This window comes from Oreochromis aureus, linkage group 14 (genome assembly GCF_013358895.1).
Source record: "Oreochromis aureus strain Israel breed Guangdong linkage group 14, ZZ_aureus, whole genome shotgun sequence".
NCBI classification, from domain to species: domain Eukaryota; kingdom Metazoa; phylum Chordata; class Actinopteri; order Cichliformes; family Cichlidae; genus Oreochromis; species Oreochromis aureus.
The window spans coordinates 37,690,301-37,713,666 of NC_052955.1; the positions used below are offsets into that span (position 1 = coordinate 37,690,301).

The 23,366-nt window shown below is 42.9% G+C and overlaps 1 protein-coding gene across 8 annotated transcripts in view; it reads left to right on the forward strand.

Moving 5' to 3' along the window:
• The window catches only part of myo18ab (myosin XVIIIAb), a 149,194-nt gene that overhangs the window by 83,675 nt on the left and 42,153 nt on the right, over positions 1 to 23,366 (forward strand). For all 8 annotated transcript variants that reach the window (XM_039622625.1, XM_039622629.1, XM_039622628.1 and 5 more), the window contains 2 exons: positions 1,274 to 1,339; positions 16,458 to 16,586. In XM_039622625.1, the coding sequence (XP_039478559.1) occupies positions 1,274 to 1,339; positions 16,458 to 16,586 (195 nt within the window). The remainder of the gene's footprint in view (positions 1 to 1,273; positions 1,340 to 16,457; positions 16,587 to 23,366) is intronic.

A 23,366-nucleotide genomic window follows, 5' to 3' on the forward strand; every position in this document is an offset into this window, starting at 1 on the left:
TTACATTAACCTTGTCTTGCAACTGTTCAGGAATTTCACGAAACAGATATGTGCATGAAATAAAGGTAGTTTTTCCAAGAGTTCGAAGAATACTAACCCTCAAAGGCTCTTACAGTGGGGGAAACAGTTACTTGATGATGAGCCCTTGCTGTTGCCTTACCAAAAAAAAAGAGGAGAAAAACAAGAACAGTATCTAATTTTTATGGCAGTTTTATTTTAATACAGAACTACAACTATTTTATTTGTAAATGGAAGAAATCTAAAATGACCATCTTTCCAGATAGAGGACGAATGATTATCGTACATCATGGGGTGGGGATGATCATGAGAAAGGTGGTAGATCAGTCCAAAACTTGGAGCTTGTTAATGATCTGAAGGCAGATGGGAACACAGTGACCAAGAACCCTGTTGATAACACGCCATGCTGTAATGGATTGAAATCTTGCAACGCCAACAAGGTCCCCTGCTCAAGAAGGTACATATACAATTTAACAGTGAACATCTAGATGATTCAGAGAACGCTTGGGGAGAAACGTGAAACCAAAATTGAGCTCTAGGGCATCAACTCAACCGTTTTTTGACAGTGATCCAACACATACTGCAAAGACAATAAGAGAGTTGCCAAAGAAGCACATTAAGGTCATGCAGTGCCCTACTCAGTTTCCAGACCTCAGTTGTATAAAACAATCTGTGGACGGAGCTGAAGCAAGCTTTAAGTTGCTGAGTGGAAACCTAAAAGATTTAGCGAGTTCATGTGAAGGGGAGTGGTCCAATCAGTTTTTAACTTAACTGTAATGCCTTTTGTCTGGATTTTAGGTTGCTGTTCTGTCTTTTTCCCTTAAAATAAAAACCACCATAAAAGTTAAAGACTGATCATTTCTTTATAAGTGAGCAAACTTTCCAATTCAGCAGGGGATCAAATAATTATTTCCCCGACTGTACATTTAATGACATGTTTACTAAATGTAGTGTGTAGCATCACTTTTCAAACCTTGTAGTCAGACAGTCTACAGTTGGACTCCTTAAGGTTTATTTCACACGACAAGTGAAACCTGACATTAAAAAACCCTCAGTAGCATCTCTGTGTCCTTCAAGGCACATCGAGGTAGGTGTGTGCTTGTGTTAGCCGATTCCAGAGTGGAATTGTGTTTGTTGCTATGACACGTAACTTGCATCATTTAGGAGCCAGGTCACATGACCAGACATAGGTAAGGCCCAGACACAGAGGGATTGGGTTGTTTATCTATTGAGTGTTCGTTCTGCTCTTTTGCAGGCAGTGGAGGAGTTACTGGAGTCTTTGGAGCTGGAGAAGAGTAACTACCACATGGGGCTAAGCAGGGTGAGTGATGCCTCATGCATACACTTTTTCATCTCAGTGTACTTCTACTTATGAGTTGACGCAGTTTTCCTGTTACTGCAAACTCAAGATTTCCTTCACAGTACTAATTCTCTTTGTGGTGATCCTCAGAGCTCCCCTTTTTTATTGCAATCCTAAAATCCAGTTCTGTCTTCTTTGTTGTCTTTACATTTATTGTTGAAAATTAGATTTTTGTGGGTTTTCATCATCACTTTCTACACTAATGTTGAGCAGCTTGTCCTTTGGCTGTTGCTGCTTTGTGTTGCTGTGAAAGAGCAAGAAAAAGGATTCAAATCCAAAAACCTTTTTATGCTTTGGCCCTTGCAGTTAAACAGATAATTAGATCACATTTTCATTCTACTCACTAGGTTGTCTAGCAAAAGGGGGCGACAGGCTCTCTGTTTCTTTTTTGTTCCTCTGCAGTGACAAAGTCTTCACACTTCCACATGTATCCTCACTAGTCCTAATTCTCTATTTTTTTTCTTTTTGGGGGCAAGAGGTGATATTTTCTGCACTCTCTGTATCTTGCCAAGCAGCAGTCAAACACTGCCAGACTGTTGAGGATAAAGTGCAGCTAATCACAAGGAAAAGGGCAGGCAGTTTTTGTTAATTAGATCTGTGAATGTCTGCGGAATAAAGAACAGTCTGGGCCTTGAGCTGTCAATTATCGAAGTTTCTTGGCAGATATTGCAGAATGTTTGACCTTGCCTTAGAGTTGGACCACTAGATTCCTAAAGTTAACTTTTTAGTACCAAAGTTTTTTTAAATCTTTGGTCCTCATTAGTGCTGGGCGATATGACGATATATATCGTGTGGACGATAGAAAAGTGTCTATCGTGCCATTTGTCTTCTATCGTTTCTATCGTTTCTAACCCTAATTTTATAAATTATTACATAAAATATATCATTAACCCTTTACAACCGGCCGGAGCAGGCACACTCCGTTTTGCCTATTTTTAAATCCCTGTAGAACTGGAACCACGTAAGCTAGCGCAATAATTTGTTTTGCATATGAAACCGTAGGAGTTGTACTTGAATCTTATTCCCTTAGCTTGCCCTAGGTCACGGTTTCCTTCCACATATAGCTTTGCAAAAATTGCATAAAAAGCACTTCCAGCAACAAAAACATAATATTCCAGAAACGCGCTTTGCCGATCCGATCAGCTGTTCATAACACTTCCTATGTTGGAATATTAAGTCAGCGCGAACTATCGCATGCCCGCCATTAGGGCTGCCACGATTAGTCGACTGGTCACGATTACGTCGACTATCAAAATCGTCGACGACTGATTTAATAGTCGACGCATCGTTTGAAGCTTTGTAAGATCACAAAAGACGCAGGAATAAGTAGTAGGATTTAAGAGTGTAATAACGGACTGAAACAGAAGATGGCAGCACTGCATGTACAAGGATGCCAGCTGCCGTTACACTCCGAAGAAGAAGAAGCAGCAGTGTCCCAGAATTCATAGCGCGGCCCTGCTCAGTTTTCAACAATGGCGGCAGCTAGTTAGTTTAAATATTACTCTTATTAATCTTTCTGGGTCACAAAATAAACGCTTAACATATTTTCAGGCGAGAATGTAGCTGTGTAAACCTCAAATATGTGCTCAGTTTATCAAGACACCGCATATTTTCAAAAGCGCTCCGGCGTTTTGGAGACGTCTGTTACCCACTAGCTCGATAGCTAGCCGGGGCAAGGCTCACTAGAGCCCGTGAGAACACCGGACTCCCGGCAAATCGTTTTCAAACCCACCACTGTCTTTCGCTACTCAGGTTAAACATATATAAGTCAGTTAGATAACTTAAAAATGTTATTGTTTGGCCTTTTTTGAGTATTTTATTTGTTCCTGAGTAAATCGGTTTGGCTGAGATTAAAGTTATAGTTTATACACGACTGAATAAATGTCAAGCAGACAACTGATTATCAGAAGTGTGAGATGTTCGAGAATATACTCCGGTGTCCCGTTATATTTTAGATAGCAAGGAGTTTATTAAACTTTACCGAAACAATCTGTAAATCTCCTTAAATTTAATAAACTATCATCTTGTCTTTATTTTTAGTTAGCACATACCCTAAACACTTAAAACTGTAAGCTAATGTTATATAAGAGCAGATGCTGCTGGTGCAATAAGCTGTACGTTTTACGTCCAATGGATGCATGATCCGATTAGTCAACTAATCGCAAAAATAATCGGTGACTAGTCGACTATCAAAATAATCGTTTGTGGCAGCCCTACCCACCATTACCTGTCCGAAACCGGAAGAGACGTCATTTCGCGGAAAATGTAGTTGTTGTTTTTTTACCTTGAAAGCTTATATTGGTGTTTTTAAAAGTCATGTTTGACTTTATGCTTTTCAGTATCGTTTCTGGGATGCTTAGAAGTCAAATTACACTGTTGGAAATAGTTTATTTTGATGCACATGCTGTTTTTTTGCAAATTTGCATTATAATATTTATTTTCATTTTTCCTGTAGTATATAAAAATTAGTGTATCTCAAACATAAAACTATGAAGACACTCAAAATAAATTTCTCGTGGTTGGAAACTATTTTGTGCAACTTTTTTGTATTTACAGTTTTGAGGATAAGCCTCTTAAATTTCTCTAACTAGAAATATATGTAAAAACAAAACAAAAACGATTTTCAATTTTTTTGTAGTTTATTGCACTTTTTTGCAATTTATGTAGTTACTATGGACTTAATGCATACATATTATTAAAATTTGGGCTATAATGGTTGTATTGATGTGTAGCAACTTGAAATGCTCCCACAAATGGCACTACAGCATGTAAAATGTAAAGATAAGCTCTGGCGGACTTGGTTCTATGGTAGGTCTTAAAGGGTTAAATAGCCTGTGGCAAATATATTAGTGTTGTCTTCTCACTATACATACTCTTAACTTCATGCAAGAGAAAATAAAGTATAAAAAAATGATATTTTTCGCAAAGAAACTCCGTCTTGTGGTTTTGCAACATGGTGCTGCTTTACATGCACCCGGATTTGCGACATGCTTTACGGTAACTCAAAACAAAGACTGCACCCTCTCCACTCGCTGTTTACAGACTGCATACTTTCCAGATGACCACAGGTCAGGTGGTATATCGTGATATATATCGTTATCGTGATATAAAATAATTCATATCGTGATAAATATTTTTTCCATATCGCCCAGCACTAGTCCTCATATCAGTAAGATTGGTAATGCCTCTTGTTTCGTAATGTTTTTACTGACAGTTGAGAGACAAACGCGTCCAACCAGCTCATGTGGGAAGGCAAAGCACCAGCTGCCCAGTTGGAGATTAAGTGGTCCAGTCTGTGGGCAGCATGGAAACAGATTGCATATATGTCTAATACTATGGACAGTATTAGTTCTTTGTAATTACTGCAATATGAGCTAGATGGACTTGATAAATACATTAAACATGAAAATCAGTTTTATCCCAGGGTGATGTGGCAATGTTACAAAGACTTTTTTTATACTGCTGAAAGTGTTGGGCTTTGCAAATGTTCCATAAATGGTAAATGGAGTTGAGGTCAGATTCCTGAATTCAATAAACATTAGTCTTTTTAAAGATGCTAACAAAAATCATGTGTCCTCAAAGAATGGAGTGCCACTTCTCCTTTATGAAGAAGGTACCCTGATGAAGCAGCACTTCACATCACAGAATAATTTACCTTACATCATCCTTGAAATGGGTGGAAAAGGAGAAAACATAACAGGATTCATTTAGTTAAACACATTACATTATATCATTACATATTATTATTTATGTTTTATATATTTATATTTATATATATGTATATGTATTGTGTATATACATATATATATATATGTGTGTATATATATGTATATGTATATGTGTATATATATGGTCTGAGAAACATTTTAACAGTCCCATCTTTTACAGTCCGCACTTCCACTTTTCGGACCTTCTTGTCGCTGCTGGGGAATGTTTTTACTACTAGTCAGATGGGCCATTCATTCCTGCTGGCTTGGGAGTCCTTCAGCAGAACCACATCTCCTTCTTTAACATTAGGTCTAGTCTCTGTCCATTTTGCACGACTTTGTAAGGTGGACAAATATTCTCCTTTCCACCTTTTCCAAAAGGTATCAGCAAGGTGTTGAACATGTTTCCATTGTTTCCCAAACAACTGCCCTGATGAAAAGTTCCCGAGTGGAGCAGACACAGCACTCATCTTCTGCGTTAGTAGCATCGCTGGAGTGAGTACTGCAGGACTGTCAGGGTCAGTGGATATGGGGACAAGAGGCCTCAGCCATGAAGGTGCACAACACTTCATGAGTAAGACGTGTTTGTTCAGTTCGTAACAACATGGCATCCAGAATGCGCCTGGCAACCCCTATAAGGCGCTCCCATGAGCCTCCCATGTGCGACGCATGAGGGGGGTTGAATGTCCAAACACACCCTTTCCCTTGCAGGTACTTCCCTACTGCTTTGTTCCCTGAGTTTAGCCCTAATTCCTTACAAGCGCCCACAAAATTGGTGCCTCTGTCTGAGCGCAGAAACTTGGCTGGGCCCCGAATAGAGAAGAGCCTTCTTAATGCATTGATAAAACTGTCAGCAGACATAGTCTCTATCAGTTCGATATGCACAGCTCTAGTTGACATGCATGTGAATAACACAGCCCAACGTTTGTTCTGGGAACAACCACCTCTTGTACGACGCGTCACAATTGTCCATGGCCCAAACACATCTAGGCCTACAGTGGTAAAGGGTGGTTCAGGGGTGACTCGGTCTGCGGGCAAGTCTGCCATTTTCTGGATCTGCATTTTGCCTCGCAACTTGCGACATGTGACACACCTATGAATGACAGATGACACGAGTCGCTTCCCTCCAATTATCCAGTACCCAGCACCACGGATAGCTCCTTCAGTTATGTGTCTTCCTTGATGAACTACTTGTTCATGATAGTGAGTTACAAGTAGTATGGCGATGTGGCTGGTAGATGGAATAATCAGAGGGTGCTTTTCATTTTCTGTGAGATCGGCAGTGGAAAGACGTCCACCGACTCGTAAGAGACTGTCTTTGTCCACTACAGGATTGAGCTTTTTGAGTGCGTGAAATATGCCACTGGCCTTCTTTCCTTCTTTAATGCTTTCAAGCGTCACTTTGTAAGCTTCTTGTTGGACAGCTCGAATGATGACTACTTTGGCTCAGGTGAGTTCTTGGACATTTGGTGTCTCACTGAAACTTTTCCATCCCCTTTGTCCACTTGTCTTTTGTGCAAAGGATGTAACTACATGAATGAGTCTGGCTATAACTCTGCAAAGAGTGGTCCAGTTTGAGTACTTTTTGAAACGCTCCGAACCTAACTGTGGCTCTGCTACAGTAGTTTTCATGACTTTTATTTCTGGACGTATCTCTCTGTCTTTTTCAGGTTCGATGAGCGTGAAAGGACCAGTGTGTGGTTCTGTGTGTGTGTCAGAGTACAGAAAGGGTGGACCTGAGAACCAGGTACTGCTCTGCAGGTCTGCTGCTGGAATGAACCAAGTGGCTTGGTCAGCTAGATTTTAACTCAGTTGGTACATAATGCCATTGACTCGGATGGGTGGATGCTCTAATGCGCGTAACCCTGTTGGCAACATACATGTAGAATCGTCTGGAGGTGTTGTGTATGTACCCCAACACAATCCTACTGTCTGTGTAAAATGTCACATTGTCTACTTTAATGTCTAACTCGTCTCTGATGAGCTCAAACATTTCCACCGCGAGCACAGCAGCACATAGTTCCAGGCGTGGTACAGTGTGTGCGGGGCGGGGTGCGAGTTTAGACTTCCCCATTACAAACCCAGTATGACACTGTCCTTCACTGTCAACTGTACGCAGATAGACTACTGCACCTATAGCTACAGTGGAGGCATCACAGAAAATGCATAGTTCTTTCGCTTTCGTTGTGCTTAACGTACCTGGGCTGTAGCACCTTGGTATTTGGAGGTTCTCAAGGGCTTTCAAAGAGTCTTTCCATGAGTCCCACCTCTCCTGCTTCTCAGGGGGTAAGAGCGTGTCCCAGTCTTTCCCATCAGATGACAGTTCTCTGAGTAATGCTTTGCCCTGCATTATTATGGGAGCAGCAAATCCCAAAGGGTCATAGAGGCTATTAACTGTCGACAATACTCCCCTCCGTGTGAATGGTTTGCTCTCGTTTGATACCTGGTAAGTGAAGCTGTCAGATTGTAGGTTCCAACAGAGTCCCAAGCTTCTCTGAACTGGAAGAGGGTCTACTCCTAGGTCTAAATCTTTCAGGTTCTTTGCACGATCCTCAACAGGGAAAGCTTCCATGACTCGACTGCAGTTTGATGCCACTTTGTGAAGGCGCAAGTTAGACTCTGCTAACATGTTTTGCGTTCTTGTGAGCAGGTTGATTGCTTCCTCTGGCGTGGCGACTGATGTGAGCCCATCGTCAACATAAAACTGACGCTCAACAAACTGTCTTGCATCGGATCCGTGTTCTCGTTCACCCTGTTGTGCTGCCTGTCCCATGCAGTAGATGGCAACAGCGGGCGACGGGCTGTTTCCAAACACGTGGACCTTCATTCTAAACTCGACTATGTTCTTTGTAATGTCATTGTCCTCATACCACAGATAACGCAGATAATCTCTGTGGTCTTCGCGTACAACGAAGCAGTAAAACATTTGCTGCACGTCAGCTGTCAGGGCTATGGGCTCTTTGCGGAAGCGCAACAGCACTCCCAACAGGGAGTTGTTCAAATCAGGTCCGCCAAGAAGCACTTGATTGAGCGAAATTCCATCACATTCTGCACTTGAATCGAACACAACTCGTATTTGTTGTGGCTTCTGTGGGTGGTATACACCAAAAGTGGGCAGATACCAATGTTCTTTATTTTCTGGCAGAGGCGGGGCAGGCTCGGCTTGATCGTTATCCAACATTTTCTGCATGAATTGGATGTAGTGACCTTTCATTTCTGTTTTTTTTTCCAAAGTCTTTCGGAGAGAGCAGAGGCGTTTTAGGGCTTGTTCTCTGTTGTCAGGGAGCCTCCTTCTCGGTGAGCGAAAGGGTAAAGGTGCAACCCAGCTGTTCTCTTGGTTTTGATAAACTTCATTGTCCATTATTGTCAGGAATGCTTTGTCGTCGATAGACATGGCTTGTTTGTTATCACCCTCAGATCTAACAAACACAAAGTCTCCCAAATCGTCTGTGACGCAGGTAGCATTCATAGTGACCCCATAATTCTCTTTAACGTGAATTGTGTTTGGGCAAGGCTCAAAATAGGATGCACGTCCATTATCTAAGGTGTGTGTTTTGTAGACATTGACCTCTGACTGACTGTGCGCTTTTCTAAACACACCTCCCCACAATAACCCAACCCAGGTCTAGCTTTTGGGCGTATGGTGCATTGTTGGGTCCGTTGATTTGCTCACGTACCTGATGACGTCTCGTCCCTAGGGAGTAAAAGGATTGGGCGCGGTGGTCAACAGGTGGGATGTTATCTGCGACTGGAAGAAGATGTGGGTGATGCTGGGCAATCTCTGGAGAGGGTATTTCAGATCTATTGTCTGGAACAGAGTCACATTCAATTAAAGGGGTAGCTGGATGTTGACTTCTCCATCCAAGGACTCGAGGAAGAAGTTCACAGCTCTCCTACCTGAGGTTTGTTCTCTGCCAGAGCAAGTCTTTAAGGTGTATGGAGTGGGTCTGGCATTGATATCGAAAAGGCTGAAAAACTCTGACTTAACCAGTGACCTGTTGGACTGATCATCTATTACTGCATACATTTTTATAGCTCTCTTTTTGGCCTCATGGGATACACTTTGACTAAACTGATCTTAGAACATGAACGTGGGCTATCACTTTGGCCACATACCTCTGTGCACTTCGACTCGACTGAAGGTGAGCTCTCAGTTTGCTCTTCATTGTCGTTGTTTCCTGGTGTAGTACTCTTAGGGGCAGGAGTAGGACCAGGATGCATTGCAGATAAGTGTTTAAGGCTGTCACACTCGATACACTTAACCACTGCTTTACAGTTTTTTGCAATGTGTTGGACAGACCCACAGCATCTGTAGCAGATGTGATGCTCTTTGAGATAGGCTTGTCTTTCTTCAATAGGTTTGTCTCTAAAAAGTTTACACTTTTTGAGTGGATGTGGATTTTTGTGGATTGGGCACTGACGATCCGGTTCCTCCATGTTCTTTGGACTGAGATTATTCTGGTCGGGCTCTGCCATAATGTCCATTTTGTGTGCTGACACAGTAGGTTTGCGACTATATGACCTCAGTTTTTCTGTGGGAGAAGGGACATGGGTGTTGGCCTTGGACATAGCAAAGCTTGGGTCATTCCTCATTTTCGCTTGCCGTTGGACAAATTGTGGGAAAACTGAGAAAGGAGGAAATGACACACTATGAGTCTCCTTGTACTCTGTTCCTACAGTTGTCCACCTTTCCTGTAGGTTGAAGGGAAGTTTATCCACTATTTGCCTGACTCCTCTAGCTGTGTCCAGGTAAGCAAGTCCTGGGAGTGCGCCATCTTGTTTAGCACACTGTAGCTCCAATAAGATGTCACTAAGTTCTTGCAGCTTAACATTGTCTTTATTTGTTAGTTTAGGAAAGTCCTCTACCTTTTTTAAGAGTGCGTCCTCAATAGCCTCAGGTGAGCCGTAGCACTCTTCAAGGCGTTGCCAGACCATCTTCGCACCTGCAGCAGGATTGAGGGTGTGCACAGCACGAATCCGCTTAGCCTGTTCGGATGATGTTGGACCCAACCATTTCGTTAGCAAGTCTAATTCCTCTCTTGGAGACAAATTTAGGTCTTTGGTTGCGCTGATGAATGAGGTTTTCCATGCCCAATAGTTTTCTGGTTTGTCATCAAATTGCAAAAGACCTGTGCTGACTAGTTCTTTGCGAATTAGGTATTTTGCAAACTGTTGCGTTTCACTTGCTTCAGGTAAGCAGTTGTTAAGGGTGGGGGTGTGCTTTGTGGAGTTGGACCAGTACGTGTCGACTACACATGTGTTCACTGTTTGCTCCTGTTTTCTTTCTCTGTTTACAGGTGGTGATTTTGTTTGAGAGTTGGTTATAAAAGGATTAGTTATTTGTGTACTGTCTTGTACATCTACTTCATTGTCATTCCCTTTAGGAAGCTGTGCTGCGTCGTGCTGAGTGTCTGGGTAGAGTAACTCACATTGTTGTTGAACATATTCGTTAGTGCGGTGCACTGCACTGATGGGCTCAACTTCCTCACAAAGTTCTCCATAGAGCTCCCCGCTCTGAATCTCTGCTTCTTCATAGGCTGAGGCCTCTGCTTCAGCTGCGGCTATTGCTTTTTGGCACTGGAGGACATGTAGATGAGCATCCAGTTCAGCTCTCTGTTTCATTGCATTAGCTTCCTTTTCAGCGAAGGCCAGTTGAGCTCGTGCTGCTTGAGCTTTGGCGTAGGCCCTTGCAGCTGCAGAAGCTGTTGATGAGGATGTCCGTTGAGACCGCCTTGTCGATGTTCTGGATTTCTGCGACTTGGTGTCGAATGGCTGAGACTGTTGCTGCATTGTAGCTGATTGAGTGGCGATGTCTGGTTGCTGTTCACCACCGGCTGCTTCGTCTAGCTCTTCAGCAGTGTAGTCTTTTAGATAATTTCTTCCTGAGCGTAGACTCATGTTGCTTAAAGTAGCTCTGTATGCTTGAACCCGCTGAGTAGGCGTCTTTTTACTGTGCTGCCCTCACGACACGTGACCATGTGAAGCTAGACAGCCAGCGAACAAAATAGACGAGATCTTCCACACAAGGCTTGCTTTTCTTGCTTTTTATTTGAAGATCCTTCAAAGCCTTATCTCTCTCAAGGCTTCTCCTTGCTATTTCTTATTTGTAACTGAAACATACAAAAGGTGAAAATAAATTGCTAGCTAATACACATCCTAATGAGAAACATAAAGATTAGCCTAGCTTAACACGTGCGTTACATTAGCATCACAGTTCACTCGATGTAAACGCATATAAAAGTTATTTCTGAACACATTAATACTCACAAAGACGAACGTTTCCCAAGGTACAAGCGTGTAGAGCACTTTAGCGTGTACATGAGCTTATTCACAGTTTTGATACTGCCGAAGCACTTTTCACAACATTAACGGAGAAAATACGTCAAAGATAGGTGAATGATCAGAGCACTCCCTCGCTCCCCTTTCCGCACATACAATACAAACATAGCTTGCGACCAAGACGTCTCACTCTGAGCAAATTTCAAACACACTATCACCTTAGTTACGTAACTTAATCAGATTATGCACTAACTACTGACTTTTGACCAAAAGGCATAACATTAAGGCTGTTGGTTCTTGTCTTTGGGAGAAGCAACCTGTCACTGAACAGACTCCTCTGGTTGTTTATGGCCGTATGCAGAGGATGCCCAGCATTGTCCATAATGTCCATTAGGGCTGCCACAAACGATTATTTTGATAGTCGACTAGTCACCGATTATTTTTGCGATTAGTCGACTAATCAGATCATGCATCCATTGAACGTAAAACGTACAGCTTATTGCACCAGCATGCATCTGCTCTTATATAACTATCATTAGCTTACAACTTTAAGTGTTTAAGGTATGTGCTAACTAAAAATGAAGACAAGATGATAGTTTATTAAATTTAAATGAAATTTGCAGATTGTTTTGGTGGAGTTTAATAAACGCAGCCGTCTGCTCCTTGCTATCTAAAATATAACAGGACACCGGAGTATATTCTGGAGCATCTCACACTTCTGATAATCAGGTGTCTGCTTGACGTTTATTCAGCTGTGTAAAAACTATAACTTTCAGCCAAACCGATTTACTCATGAACAAATAAAATACTGAAAAAAGCCAAACAATAACATTTTTAAGTTATCTAAGTGGCTTATATATCATGTTTAACCTGAGTAGCGAAAAGATTTGCCGGGAGTCCGGTGTTCTCACCGGCTCTAGTGAGCCTTGCCCCGGCTAGCTATGGAGCTAGTGGGTAACAGACGTCTCCAAAAACGTCGGAGCGCTTTTGCAAATATGTGGTGTCTTGATAAACTGAGCAGATATTTGAAGTTTACACAGTTACATTCTCGCCTGAAAATATGTTAAACGTTTATTTTGTGACCCAGAAAGAATAATAACAGTAACATTAAAACTAACTAGCTGCCGCCATTGTTGGAAACTGAGCTGAGCTGCGCTATGAATTCTGGGACAGTTTCTTCTTCTTCGGGGTTTAACGGCAGCTGGCATCCTTGTACATGCAGTGCTGCCATCTTCTGTTTCAGTCCGTTATTACACTCTTAAATCCTACTACTTATTCCTGCATCTTTTGGGATCTTACAAAGCTTCAAACGACGCGTCGACTATTAAATTAGTCGTCGACAATTTTGATAGTCGACGTAATCGTGACTAGTCGACTAATCGTGGCAGCCCTAATGTCCATCAATTTCTTTAGTGTCCTTTTCTCTGCCACTATCACCAGAGTGTCCAGCTTCATGCCGACCACAGAGCCAGCCTTTTCAGCCTGGATGAGTCCTGCTTTGCTGTGCTGCTCCCCCAGCACACCACAGCATAGAAAAGCAACCACCGACTGGTAAAACATCCTCAGGAGCTTCCTGCAGATGTTAAAAGACCTCAGCCTCCTGAGGAAGTACAGTCGGCTTTGGGCTTTTTTATACAGGTGCTCTGTGTTGCATGACCAGTCCAGTTTGTTGTCCACCCACAGCCCGAGGTACTTGTACTTGTTGACCACCTCCACCTCCTCTCCCTCTATCTGAACCGGCAGTGGACCTGCTCTGGACCTCCCGAAGTCCACAACCAGTTCCTTGGTCTTTGAGGTGTTGAGTTGCATGTGGTTTGTGTGACTCCAAGTTCCTCACCAGACTTCTGTACTCCTCTTCCTGATCATCCCAGATACAACCCATGATGGCTGTGTCGTCTGCAAACTTCTGAATATGGCATAATTCAGAGTTGTAGCAGAAGTCAGAGGTGTACAGGGTGAAGAGAAGAGGGGACAGCACAGTTCCCTGTGGTGCTCCTGTGCTGCTGACCACAGTGTCAGACGTGATGTCCTTCAGCCTGACGTACTGTGGTCTGTCAGTGAGGTAGTCGGAGATCCAAGCGACCAGGCAGGGGTCCACCTGCATCCTGTTTAGTTTTTCCTGGAGCAGACAGGGCCGGATGGTATTAAAGGCACTGGAAAAGTCAAGAAACAGGATCCTGACCGTGCCTTTTCCCTTGTCCAGGTGTGAGTGGGCTCTATGTAGGAGGTACAGGATGACATCCTCCACTCTGACATCCGCCTTGTATGCGAATTGTAGTGGGTCCTGGGCATGTTGTACCTGTGGTCGGAGGAGGTTGAGGAAGAGCCGCTCTAGAGTCGGAAGCCCACATACAGCCCACGTTGACCTTAAGTGGGCCGGACCAGTGATACTTCCCATTCTGTCAGTGTAAAGAAGTTACATATTTAACTGTTTTTCTACATGATGAAGAAAAAGCTGCTGTGACAAGGAAAGAAATTTGTAGGCATGACTCTTTGGACTTAAATCATAAATAATAAATGTGGAACATTTCGGCAAAAATTATTGCAGCTGATTGGCCAGACTGTTCTGGTTTTTTTGTAATCGTAAAAACCAGAAATTTCTATGGAAAATGGAAAAACAAACTTTTCTGTCATTTAAATGTTTAATGCCTAATTATTTTGTATAGTTTGAATGGCCATAAGAGAGGTTTTTATCAGTAGGAAAAACTGCAAGACTTAAAAAAAACAACCAAAAAAAAAAAAAAAAAAAAAACGGTTAAAAGGCCAAAATTCTGCTTGTGCTTGTTTGTGGTGAACAGTAGTTCAAACAAGTTAAGAATTATAAATAACTTCAAGCACATTCAGGCCTATGAAACTCATTTAGACACTCAGACACTGAGCCATGGCTCTGTGCTACATGCATATATTCAAAGGCATATTTTATTATGTGTAATAGTCAATACTGAACTGTAACTTAGGAGAACACATATGAGGTTTAAGGCCTGGACATGTTTAAAACCTTTTATCCTCCACAATGGAAAATGGCTGAGTATAAAAGCGGATATCACTTCAGCCAGTCTCCAATATCATTGAAATGCAGCCAGATGCTGCTCATTTTACATTTTAGCTCCTTTCTTCACTTTTTCCCCAACATGCTTGCATTTAAATTCAGCTCCCCGTCTCTCTGTGTACCTGGCCTGTACCACTACCTAAATAATAATATTACATTTCATCTTTTCAGTTGTCTAGTCATTGGTCATTGTCTAGCCACCTCCATGGTACAGAGGTAATCAGTGCTATTCATCTTCTTTTGTTTATTGATTTAGGCTAAGGGTCTTAATACTAGCATTGTCTTTCTCAGTATTTTCTAACCAGTGACATTACCTGCCATCTAACATTAAAGCGAATCACACAGATTTTTGACATTAGTTGTGTTTGGACTCATCGGCCTGGAGGAATTAGCAGTAACACAAGATTTGTGGGCTGTGCAGGTGGCCGCATTGCGTATTGCTGCCAAACTATCCCTGGTGTGCAATGCCAAACCTTTTGTAGCTCTCTGCATGGTAGTATTAAACCATTCCCACACTGACAAAAGGGTCTCTGAGGAGCATAGCTGTTCATGTTTGCCACAAGTGTTGTCTCTTTCCAGGCTAGTTAGACATCATCTGCCTACAACAGAAAATCCCACTGGAGCAGAATTGATTTCTGGTACCTGAAGTCATGGCAAAGTCATTGAGTCTTTTAATACCCAATTTTACACAAAATATCAGTATTTGTAGAAATCTATAAATAAATTTTTTGTTGTTGTTGTTGGTTTTTTTTCCCCTCTGGCAGTAAACATAGCTCACAGGCAACTGGATGAGGAACAACCTAATGCTCATTAAATCACTATTTAAAAAAAAAAAAAAAAAAAAAAAAACTGTAGCAGCTGGACTGCAACTTTTGACTTGGAGTCTGCCTCAAAATCATAGTAGAGCACCTCACTGAACTATAACGCAGGTACCCACAAAGCGATTATTGCAGAAGTTTACATATACTCATCATGGGCATAATTGTTATTTGTAATTTAGGGTTTTTAATCATTTCTTTAAACTGCTGTTTTAGTTCCAGTGAAAGGAAGTCTTAATGCTTCAGCACATGAAGGCATTTTGGAAAATTTCATGCTCCCAACTTTGTGGGAACAGTTTGGTAATGGCCTCCTTCTGTTCCAACATGACTGTTCACCAGTGCACAAAGCAACGTCCCAGAAAGTCTATTCTGTTCATCTGGAGTTGGCGTTTTCAGTGGAAGAAATGTTTAGTCAATCCACCAAGTGACTTCTTCAGTCTCAGCTGACTGCAGGTTTCCCCTTCATTATAAAGAGTACATTTGATTAGTGACTAAAACTAGCCTAACTGACAAACGATGGGCTGCGAGGTCAGTTTCTTTATTGTTACTATGCAAATTGTTGCTTTGATCAAACAATGATGAGAAGCGGTTCAGAAAATGTATAAAATAGATGTCAGTTGTTAATAATTTTCTAATTGGATAGTTTTAAAAAGTCGTAGTCTGTTGGAGCTGACATCCATCGAATAATGCTGAATGTTATCAGGGACAACGGTGATCCTTGCCATTATGAACCTTGGAACCTCCTGTTTCTCCCCTGGATGCCATTTTTGCCCATTTCTTATTGTTGACTCCTTAACACTCATCTTAACCGATTTCTTGATCAACAGGTCTGACAGTAAGACCTGGGTGTGGCTGGTAAAACTGAACTCTGCTTTCCAAACAAATGTGGTTAATGTTAATTAATTCATGATTTAACAAGCGGGAAATGCACTGTTTCACACAGGGCCAGGTTTATTTGAACAGCTTTTTTCCCTTAATACGTGAAGTCATCAATTTAAAAAGTGCTACATTTACAAAAGTTTACAAAAATAAACTACATTTATTTCTAATTACTCTGGTTATCTTTTTCTAATATTAAAATTAGAGCAAATAGTTTTTCACAGCACTTTACTTGAACTTGAAATATTAACTTTAGGTATGTCAGTACCCAGAGTTAATAATGTGAGAAAATAGAGGAGAAAGCCGGTATATGTGACACTCTTCTAACTCTATTTGTCCTCCTGCAGGTGTTCTTCAGAGCAGGGATTCTGTCCAGACTGGAAGAGCAGCGAGATTTCCAGACGAGGAGGAACATTTCTCTGTTCCAGGCTGCTTGCAGGGGATACCTAGCCAGACAGGCATTCAAGAAGAGGAAAGTAGGACTACTTTACATTTGGGTTTTAAAATTTAGGAATTATGCGTTGAAATCTGACCAACACAGCACTGATGACTTGCAAAAAATATGTATGTATTCGCAATTTGTAAATATACTGGCTTTCCCCCTGCTACTTAGATGCTTTTGTGATCATGCATCTCCAGTGAGCAACTGCCAAAGAAACAGCTCTCAGTTGGCTACTCTTTCCCACTGTGACTTCATCACATAGTCCAAGTGTCTTCTTTAACCATTCCAGTATTGATTACTGACTGTGTGATGTCATCCTCACACCCTTTATCACCTTTCCACCTCAATTTTAATTTTTCATTTTTGATTCCTCGGGGGGGTGCTGGAAGGTGCCCCACCGGGAGACTCTGTTGTCCTGCTGGGAGACTTCAATGCTCACGTGGGTAACAACAGCGAGACCTGGAGGGGCGTGATTGGGAGGAACGGCCTCCCTGATCTGAATCCGAGCGGTGTTTTGTTATTGGACTTCTGTGCAAATCACAGTTTGGCCATAACGAACACCTTGTTCGAACATAAGAGTGTCCATAAGTGCACGTGGCACCAGGACGCTCTAGGCCGCAGGTCGATGATCGATTTTGTAATCGTATCACCAGACCTGCGACCATATGTTCTGGACACTCGGGTAAAGAGAGGGGCTGAGCTGTCAACTGATCACCACCTGGTGGTGAGTTGGATCAGGTGGCGGGGAGGACGCTGGACAGACCCGGTGCACCTAAACGCGTAGTGAGGGTGTGCTGGGAACGTCTAGCAGAGGCCCCAGTCTGCGAGATCTTCAACGCACACCTCCGGCAGAGCTTCAACAGCATTCCGAGGGAGACTGGGGACATTGAGTCCGAATGGACCATGTTCAGCGTCTCCATCGCCGGCTGCTGCATTGAGCTGCGGCCGCAAGGTGGTTGGTGCCTGCCGTGGTGGTAATCCCAACCAAATGGTGGACACCAGAGGTGAAGGGAGCCACCAAGCTGAAGAAGGAGTCCCATCGGGCTTGGTTAGCCTGTGGGACTCGGAGGCAGCCGACAGGTATCGACAGGCCAAGCGGAATGCGGCTCGGGCAGTGGCTGAAGCAAAAACTTCGGGTGTGGGAGGAGTTCGGAGAGGCCATGGAAAAAGACTTTCGGACTGCCTCGAAGAGATTCTGGCAAACCGTCAGGCGTCTCAGGAGGGGAAAGCGGTGTTCTACCTGCACTGTGTATAGTGCTGGCGGAGCGCTGCTGACGTCGACTGAGAAAATTGTCGAGCGGTGGAAGGAATACTGAGGACCTCCTTAATCCCACTGACACGCCTTCCGAGGAGGAAGCAGAGTCTGGGGATGAGGGAATGACCCGCCAATTTCCGGGGCGAGGTCACTGAGGCAGTTAAACAACTCCTTGGTGGCAGAGCCCCTGGTGTTGATGAGGTCCGCCCGAGTTCCTGAAGGCTCTGGATGTTGTAGGGCTGTCCTGGTTGACACGCCTCTACAATGTTGCATGGAGATCAGGGCAGTACCCTGGACTGGCAGACCGGGGTGGTGGTCCCCATCTTTAAGAAGGGAGACCGGAGGGTGTGTTCCAACTACAGGGGATCACACTCCTCAGCCTCCTGGGAAAGTCTATGCCAGGGTGCTGGAAAGGAGAGTTCGTCCGTTAGTCGAACCTCGGATACAGGAGGAACAATGCGGTTTTCGTCCTGGTCGCGGAACACTGGACCAGCTCTTTATCCTCTCAAGGATACTTGAGGGTGCATGGGAGTTTGCCCAACCAGGCTACATGTGTTTTGTGGACTTGGAGAAGGCATTCGACCGTGTCCCTCGGGTGTCCTGTGGGAGGTGTTGCGGGAGTATGGGGTGTCTGGCCCATTGCTACGGGCCATTCGATCCCTATACAACCATTGCAAGAGTTTGGTTCGCATTGCCGGCAATAAGTCGGACTCATTCCCGGTGGGTGATGGGCTCCGCCAGGGCTGCCCTTTGTCACCGGTTCTGTTCATAATTTTTATGGACAGGATTTCTAGGCGCAGCCAAGTGGCGGAGGGCTTTCACTTGGTGGCCTCAGAATCTCATCTCTGCTTTTTATGGATGATGTGGTTCTGTTGGCTTCATCAGGTGAAGGCCTCCAGCTCGCACTGGAGCGGTTCGCAGCCGAGTGTGAAGCAGCGGGAATGAGGATCAGCACCTCCAAATCTGAGGCCATGGTTCTCAGCCGGAAAAGGGTGGAGTGCCCACTCTGGGTCGGGGATGAGTTCCTGCCCCAAGTGGAGGAGTTCAAGTCTCGGGGTCTTGTTCGCGAGTGATGGGAGAAGGGAGCCGGAGATCGACAGACGGATTGGTGCTGCGGCTGCAGCGGACGCTGCACCGGTCCGTCGTGGTGAAGAGGGAGCTGAGTGTGAAAGCGAAGCTCTCAATTTACCGGTCGATCTACGTCCCTACCCTCACCTATGGCCACGAGCTGTGGGTAGTGACCGAAAGAACGAGATCGCGGATACAAGCGGCAGAAATGAGCTTCCTCCGAAGGGTGGCTGGCCTCTCCCTTAGAGATAGGGTGAGAAGTTCGGCCATCCGGGAGGGGCTCAGAGTAGAGCCGCTGCTCCTCCACATCGAAAGGAGCCAGTTGAGGTGGTTCGGGCATCTGACAAGGATGCCTCCTGGGCGCCTCCTGGGTGAGGTGTTCCGGGCATGTCCCACCGGGAGGAGGCCCCAGGGCAGACCCAGGACACGCTGGAGAGATTATATCTCTCGGCTGGCCTGGGAACGCCTTGGTATTCCCCCGGATAAGCTTCAGGAGGTGGCTGGGGAGAGGGAGGTCTGGGCTTCTCTGCTTAGGCTGCTGCCCCCGCAACCCGGCCTCGGATAAAGCGGATGAAGATGGATGGATTTTTGATTGTGTTTAGTTTTGTTCTGCATTTGCATTTACATACCTTTGAGGTGACTGTTGTTGGGATTTGGCATTTGAAATCACCTATAAGGAATATATCAGGTAGATAGATGACAGAGGAAATCTTTAAGGAAAGAAACTGAAGAAATTGGGGATGCAGGACACACCTTTAATCTGTCTGTACCTTTTATGCCTCATTGGTATGACCTTATTATTTTACTACACTATAACCAAAAAAGCTTGATTTCTGAGATTGACTTTGAATGCAGAATGAGTAGAACTATTAGGACATTACAGGCCATAAAAAACACGTAATCAATCATAATCTTGAGCACCCGTGTGTCATCAATCCTTTTGGAAATGCTCTCCTGGTAATCGTCTTAAAAAACAAACACTGGATGTCATCAGTCCCCAAGGAGACATCAGGGCCAACCAGTAAGGAGCCACAAGTGCAGCCATGGCTATTATTGCCTCAAGGCCACGGTTTGAGCCGCGGCTTTTATGGCAAACAGTTATCTCGTATAATTGATGTAGACTGGAATTGGGTTAATTTCTTTCATGTCATTGTAAATAGCTAGTTGCTAATGTGCTGTTTACAGGCATTGCACAGAGTCTCAGACTCAGTTATGTCAGAAGTTGGTGTTGAAGGCAAAGAGTAGCAGTGAGTCTTGAGATAAGGGACAAAACATGTCTGCCAGATAAAACCCAATTTTGGGGTTAAAAATATGCATAGAAGTGTTAACCCAACTGACTAAAAGACAAACCAAGGCAACGTTTATACAACAAAAGTATGATTTTGCATTTTTTTATACATGTATATTTATTTCAAATAGTACAATACATTATTAGTACCTTAAAATTCATTGTCCAGAAGCAGGTGTGATAATATTAAAATACAAATATTAAAATACAAAAAAGCTACTTACCATTTAGAAAACTAGAGTTTTTTTAAATGGTAAATAGACTATTATTTATAGCGCCTTGCTACTTCACTTGAGCACTCAAAGTGCTTTCTACTAAAAATCTCATTTACTCAATCACATTCAGACAGCACTTTTATCTATGCCTAAATGCTGTATCTAACATTCACACACACAATCTGATGGATGCATCGGGGGAGTGAAGTCTGACCAAGGATCCGAGGATACTTCGGCACTTCGGACTGGATGAGCCGGAGATCGTTACACTGACCTTCCGATCGGTAGACTGCCTGCTTTACTACCTGAGCTACAGTTGCCCCTGTTTCAATTATTTGACAGTTCCCCTGAAATAAAAGTGAGGTTGAACCAGTTTAGATGTATTTAGGTTGCTGCAAAGAAGCTTTAAGGATGTTTTACAAGTTACCTGTTTGGATGATTGTGCTTTAGTCATTTTCTTCTCTGCGTGCATGTGTGTAAAATAATAACCTGACAAGTGGGAAACACTGGTGCTGCCTCGCAAAAATGCAAGTGGAGATCTGTTGACTTTATGTGTAGCTTCACAGAAGTGTTCATGCTGCTTGTGAAACTTTTCTCATGTGTACACTAAGTTAATTTGGTATACAGTGTTTGTATTTCTGGTAAGTGTTTATGTGTGTGTTAGGAGATTAAGCTTTCATTACCATTTCATTTTATTCTGTCTTGCAGCACTGGTCTCAGGGCTGCCAACAAAAATGACTTTTCAAGGGCGTTTGGCTTTCATGTTATCCCCCAAAGAATTCAGTTTGAGCGTCATCTCTTGTGGCAAACAGTAATCTCATGTAATTGATGTAGAACTGGGCACAGTTCTTTTACGCCGTTGTAAATAGTTAGTTGCTAGTGTGCTGTTCATAGGCATCCTGCAGAGACTTGGTTGAAATCTCAAAGCAGATAAGAGGAAATGGCTCACACTGTAGTTTGTCTTCGAATGCACCTTAGGATGCCTTGACAAGTTCATATCTTCACAATGACATATGTCTAAAATATCTTCTGAATAAGTTACCCAGCATTTCATCACTTCAGTGCTTTTAATGTAAAGGAGCAGTAAGAAATGCTGGATTTGCTGAGTTCTAAAAATTACTAGAATGAAAAGTGAAAGTGATAGACATCAGTCAAATCCAGTATCACAGCCCTGTGAATAAACTTTAAAGACGCATTAAATCCAATCTGCTTACCCATAAAACATACATTAAATGGATATTGTTAAGCAATGAATGCCGAAGGGAGCTTTAAAAATGTAGGATTTGATTGAACTCTGCAGTTACTGAGTCAGCTGGGTGCTGGCAACTTTTATGCAATGCTGCTCTGTAACTTTACAGACTCAGTATACTGAGCGTTCAACATTAGCCAAAAAGCTAATGAAACTAAAAATTTAAGATTTATCCATGTCTGTCCTTTTTCATTCTTACAGATGGACTTAGTTTAGAACGTGAATTTGTGCTGTAATTTGTATAACAATCAGGTTTGCTTATTTTGCCACAAGACACAACCAGTTAGTTTGTTTACCCATCTAACCCGCTTCCCTGCTCTAGGGAACCTCCTTGTTGTCTTCCAAATTCCTCATATCCTACCCCCTCTCTCCCTGAGGGAGTTGCATTCAAAGCACTCCAGGAAATAAGTGAGATGGAGAAGGATGATGGGGAAAAGGGAAAAAAGGAAAGAAAAGCTAGAGAAAGATGAAGACTCCACTTCGCCACGGAGGAACAGACAAATAGAAGAGATCTGCTGACTGCTTTGAAGCCCTGCAGTCTGTCTCCACTCTCTCTCTTTTTGACATTCATAGGAACAGTTGAGAGTTGAGGAGCACGGGGGATTCCACTGCCAGCCAGCCAACGCTGAGCCTAATTAAACAGTTGCCTAAAGAAAGAATCCCCACTACACTTTCCCCACCCTGACAGGGAACAGGTGTATTGAGAAAGATGCTGCTGCTTGTATTCAGACTGAGTGTTACTGTCACTGTCATCTTTTGAAAGCATTTGAAACAAAATGTATAAGAATGTTGGATCTAAACTTTTGATGAAGTAAAAAAAATCTTGAGCCAGCCCTCTTTCCCTTTGCTAGGAAAATAGGAAGAAGTGATTACTGAAACATATTCAGACATGCAACATATAAGACTTGAAGCTTGAAAGTCAGTATTTGTTACTTTGACTGTCTTTACTCTTCAACATAGCTATAACTCTCTTAGGCTTACTATGGAAAACTGTGGTGGGGGTCCATGTCCTGACCAAAATTATGGCGACAAATTTGTGATCTTTGAAGTGGTCTTTTCAAAGATAGGGACCTGGTCTGAGACTACTAACTACTGTCTTCAAAGGATTTCAAAAGGTCCATCAAGATGACGATAAAATAGCAGCAAGACAGACTCGGTCTGCGATTAGTTTTCCAATTGAACAGGTTCAAGTCAGCACTTATATGCAGTCTGTTTGCAATAATACCACAATTAACTCTAGTAAATCTAAAATCTGTTGCCATCTGCACCAGATGACCATTGATCAGCAGCCACTGATCAAAAACTATTGATCAATGGCCATGAGTACAATTCACAGAGAGCTGGGGAATGGCTGCAATCACAGCATTGTAAGATGGTGAAAGATGTAACACCGGTACCAAAACCATGACACAGATCTATAAAGGAGTATGTGTGCAAGAATATTTTAAGTTTCTGTTATTTATTACATTAGATTTAAATGGATGAATGGAAAACTACTTACTAGAAATAGTTTTGGTTAATTTGCATTGCAAAATATCTGAATGATCAAATTAACTGTAAATATCTGACTGCCAAATCACAGACAGCTATGCCTTTTCTGATGACTAAAGATTGGATGTTTGACACTGAGGCTCTGAAGCCTGTTTTACTCTGTTGATAAAGACTGGTTCAAAACACTTTGTTAAGGCCTGTTTCAAATCTCCATGGTTACATGACTGATGAGATTTGATGCTTTGTGC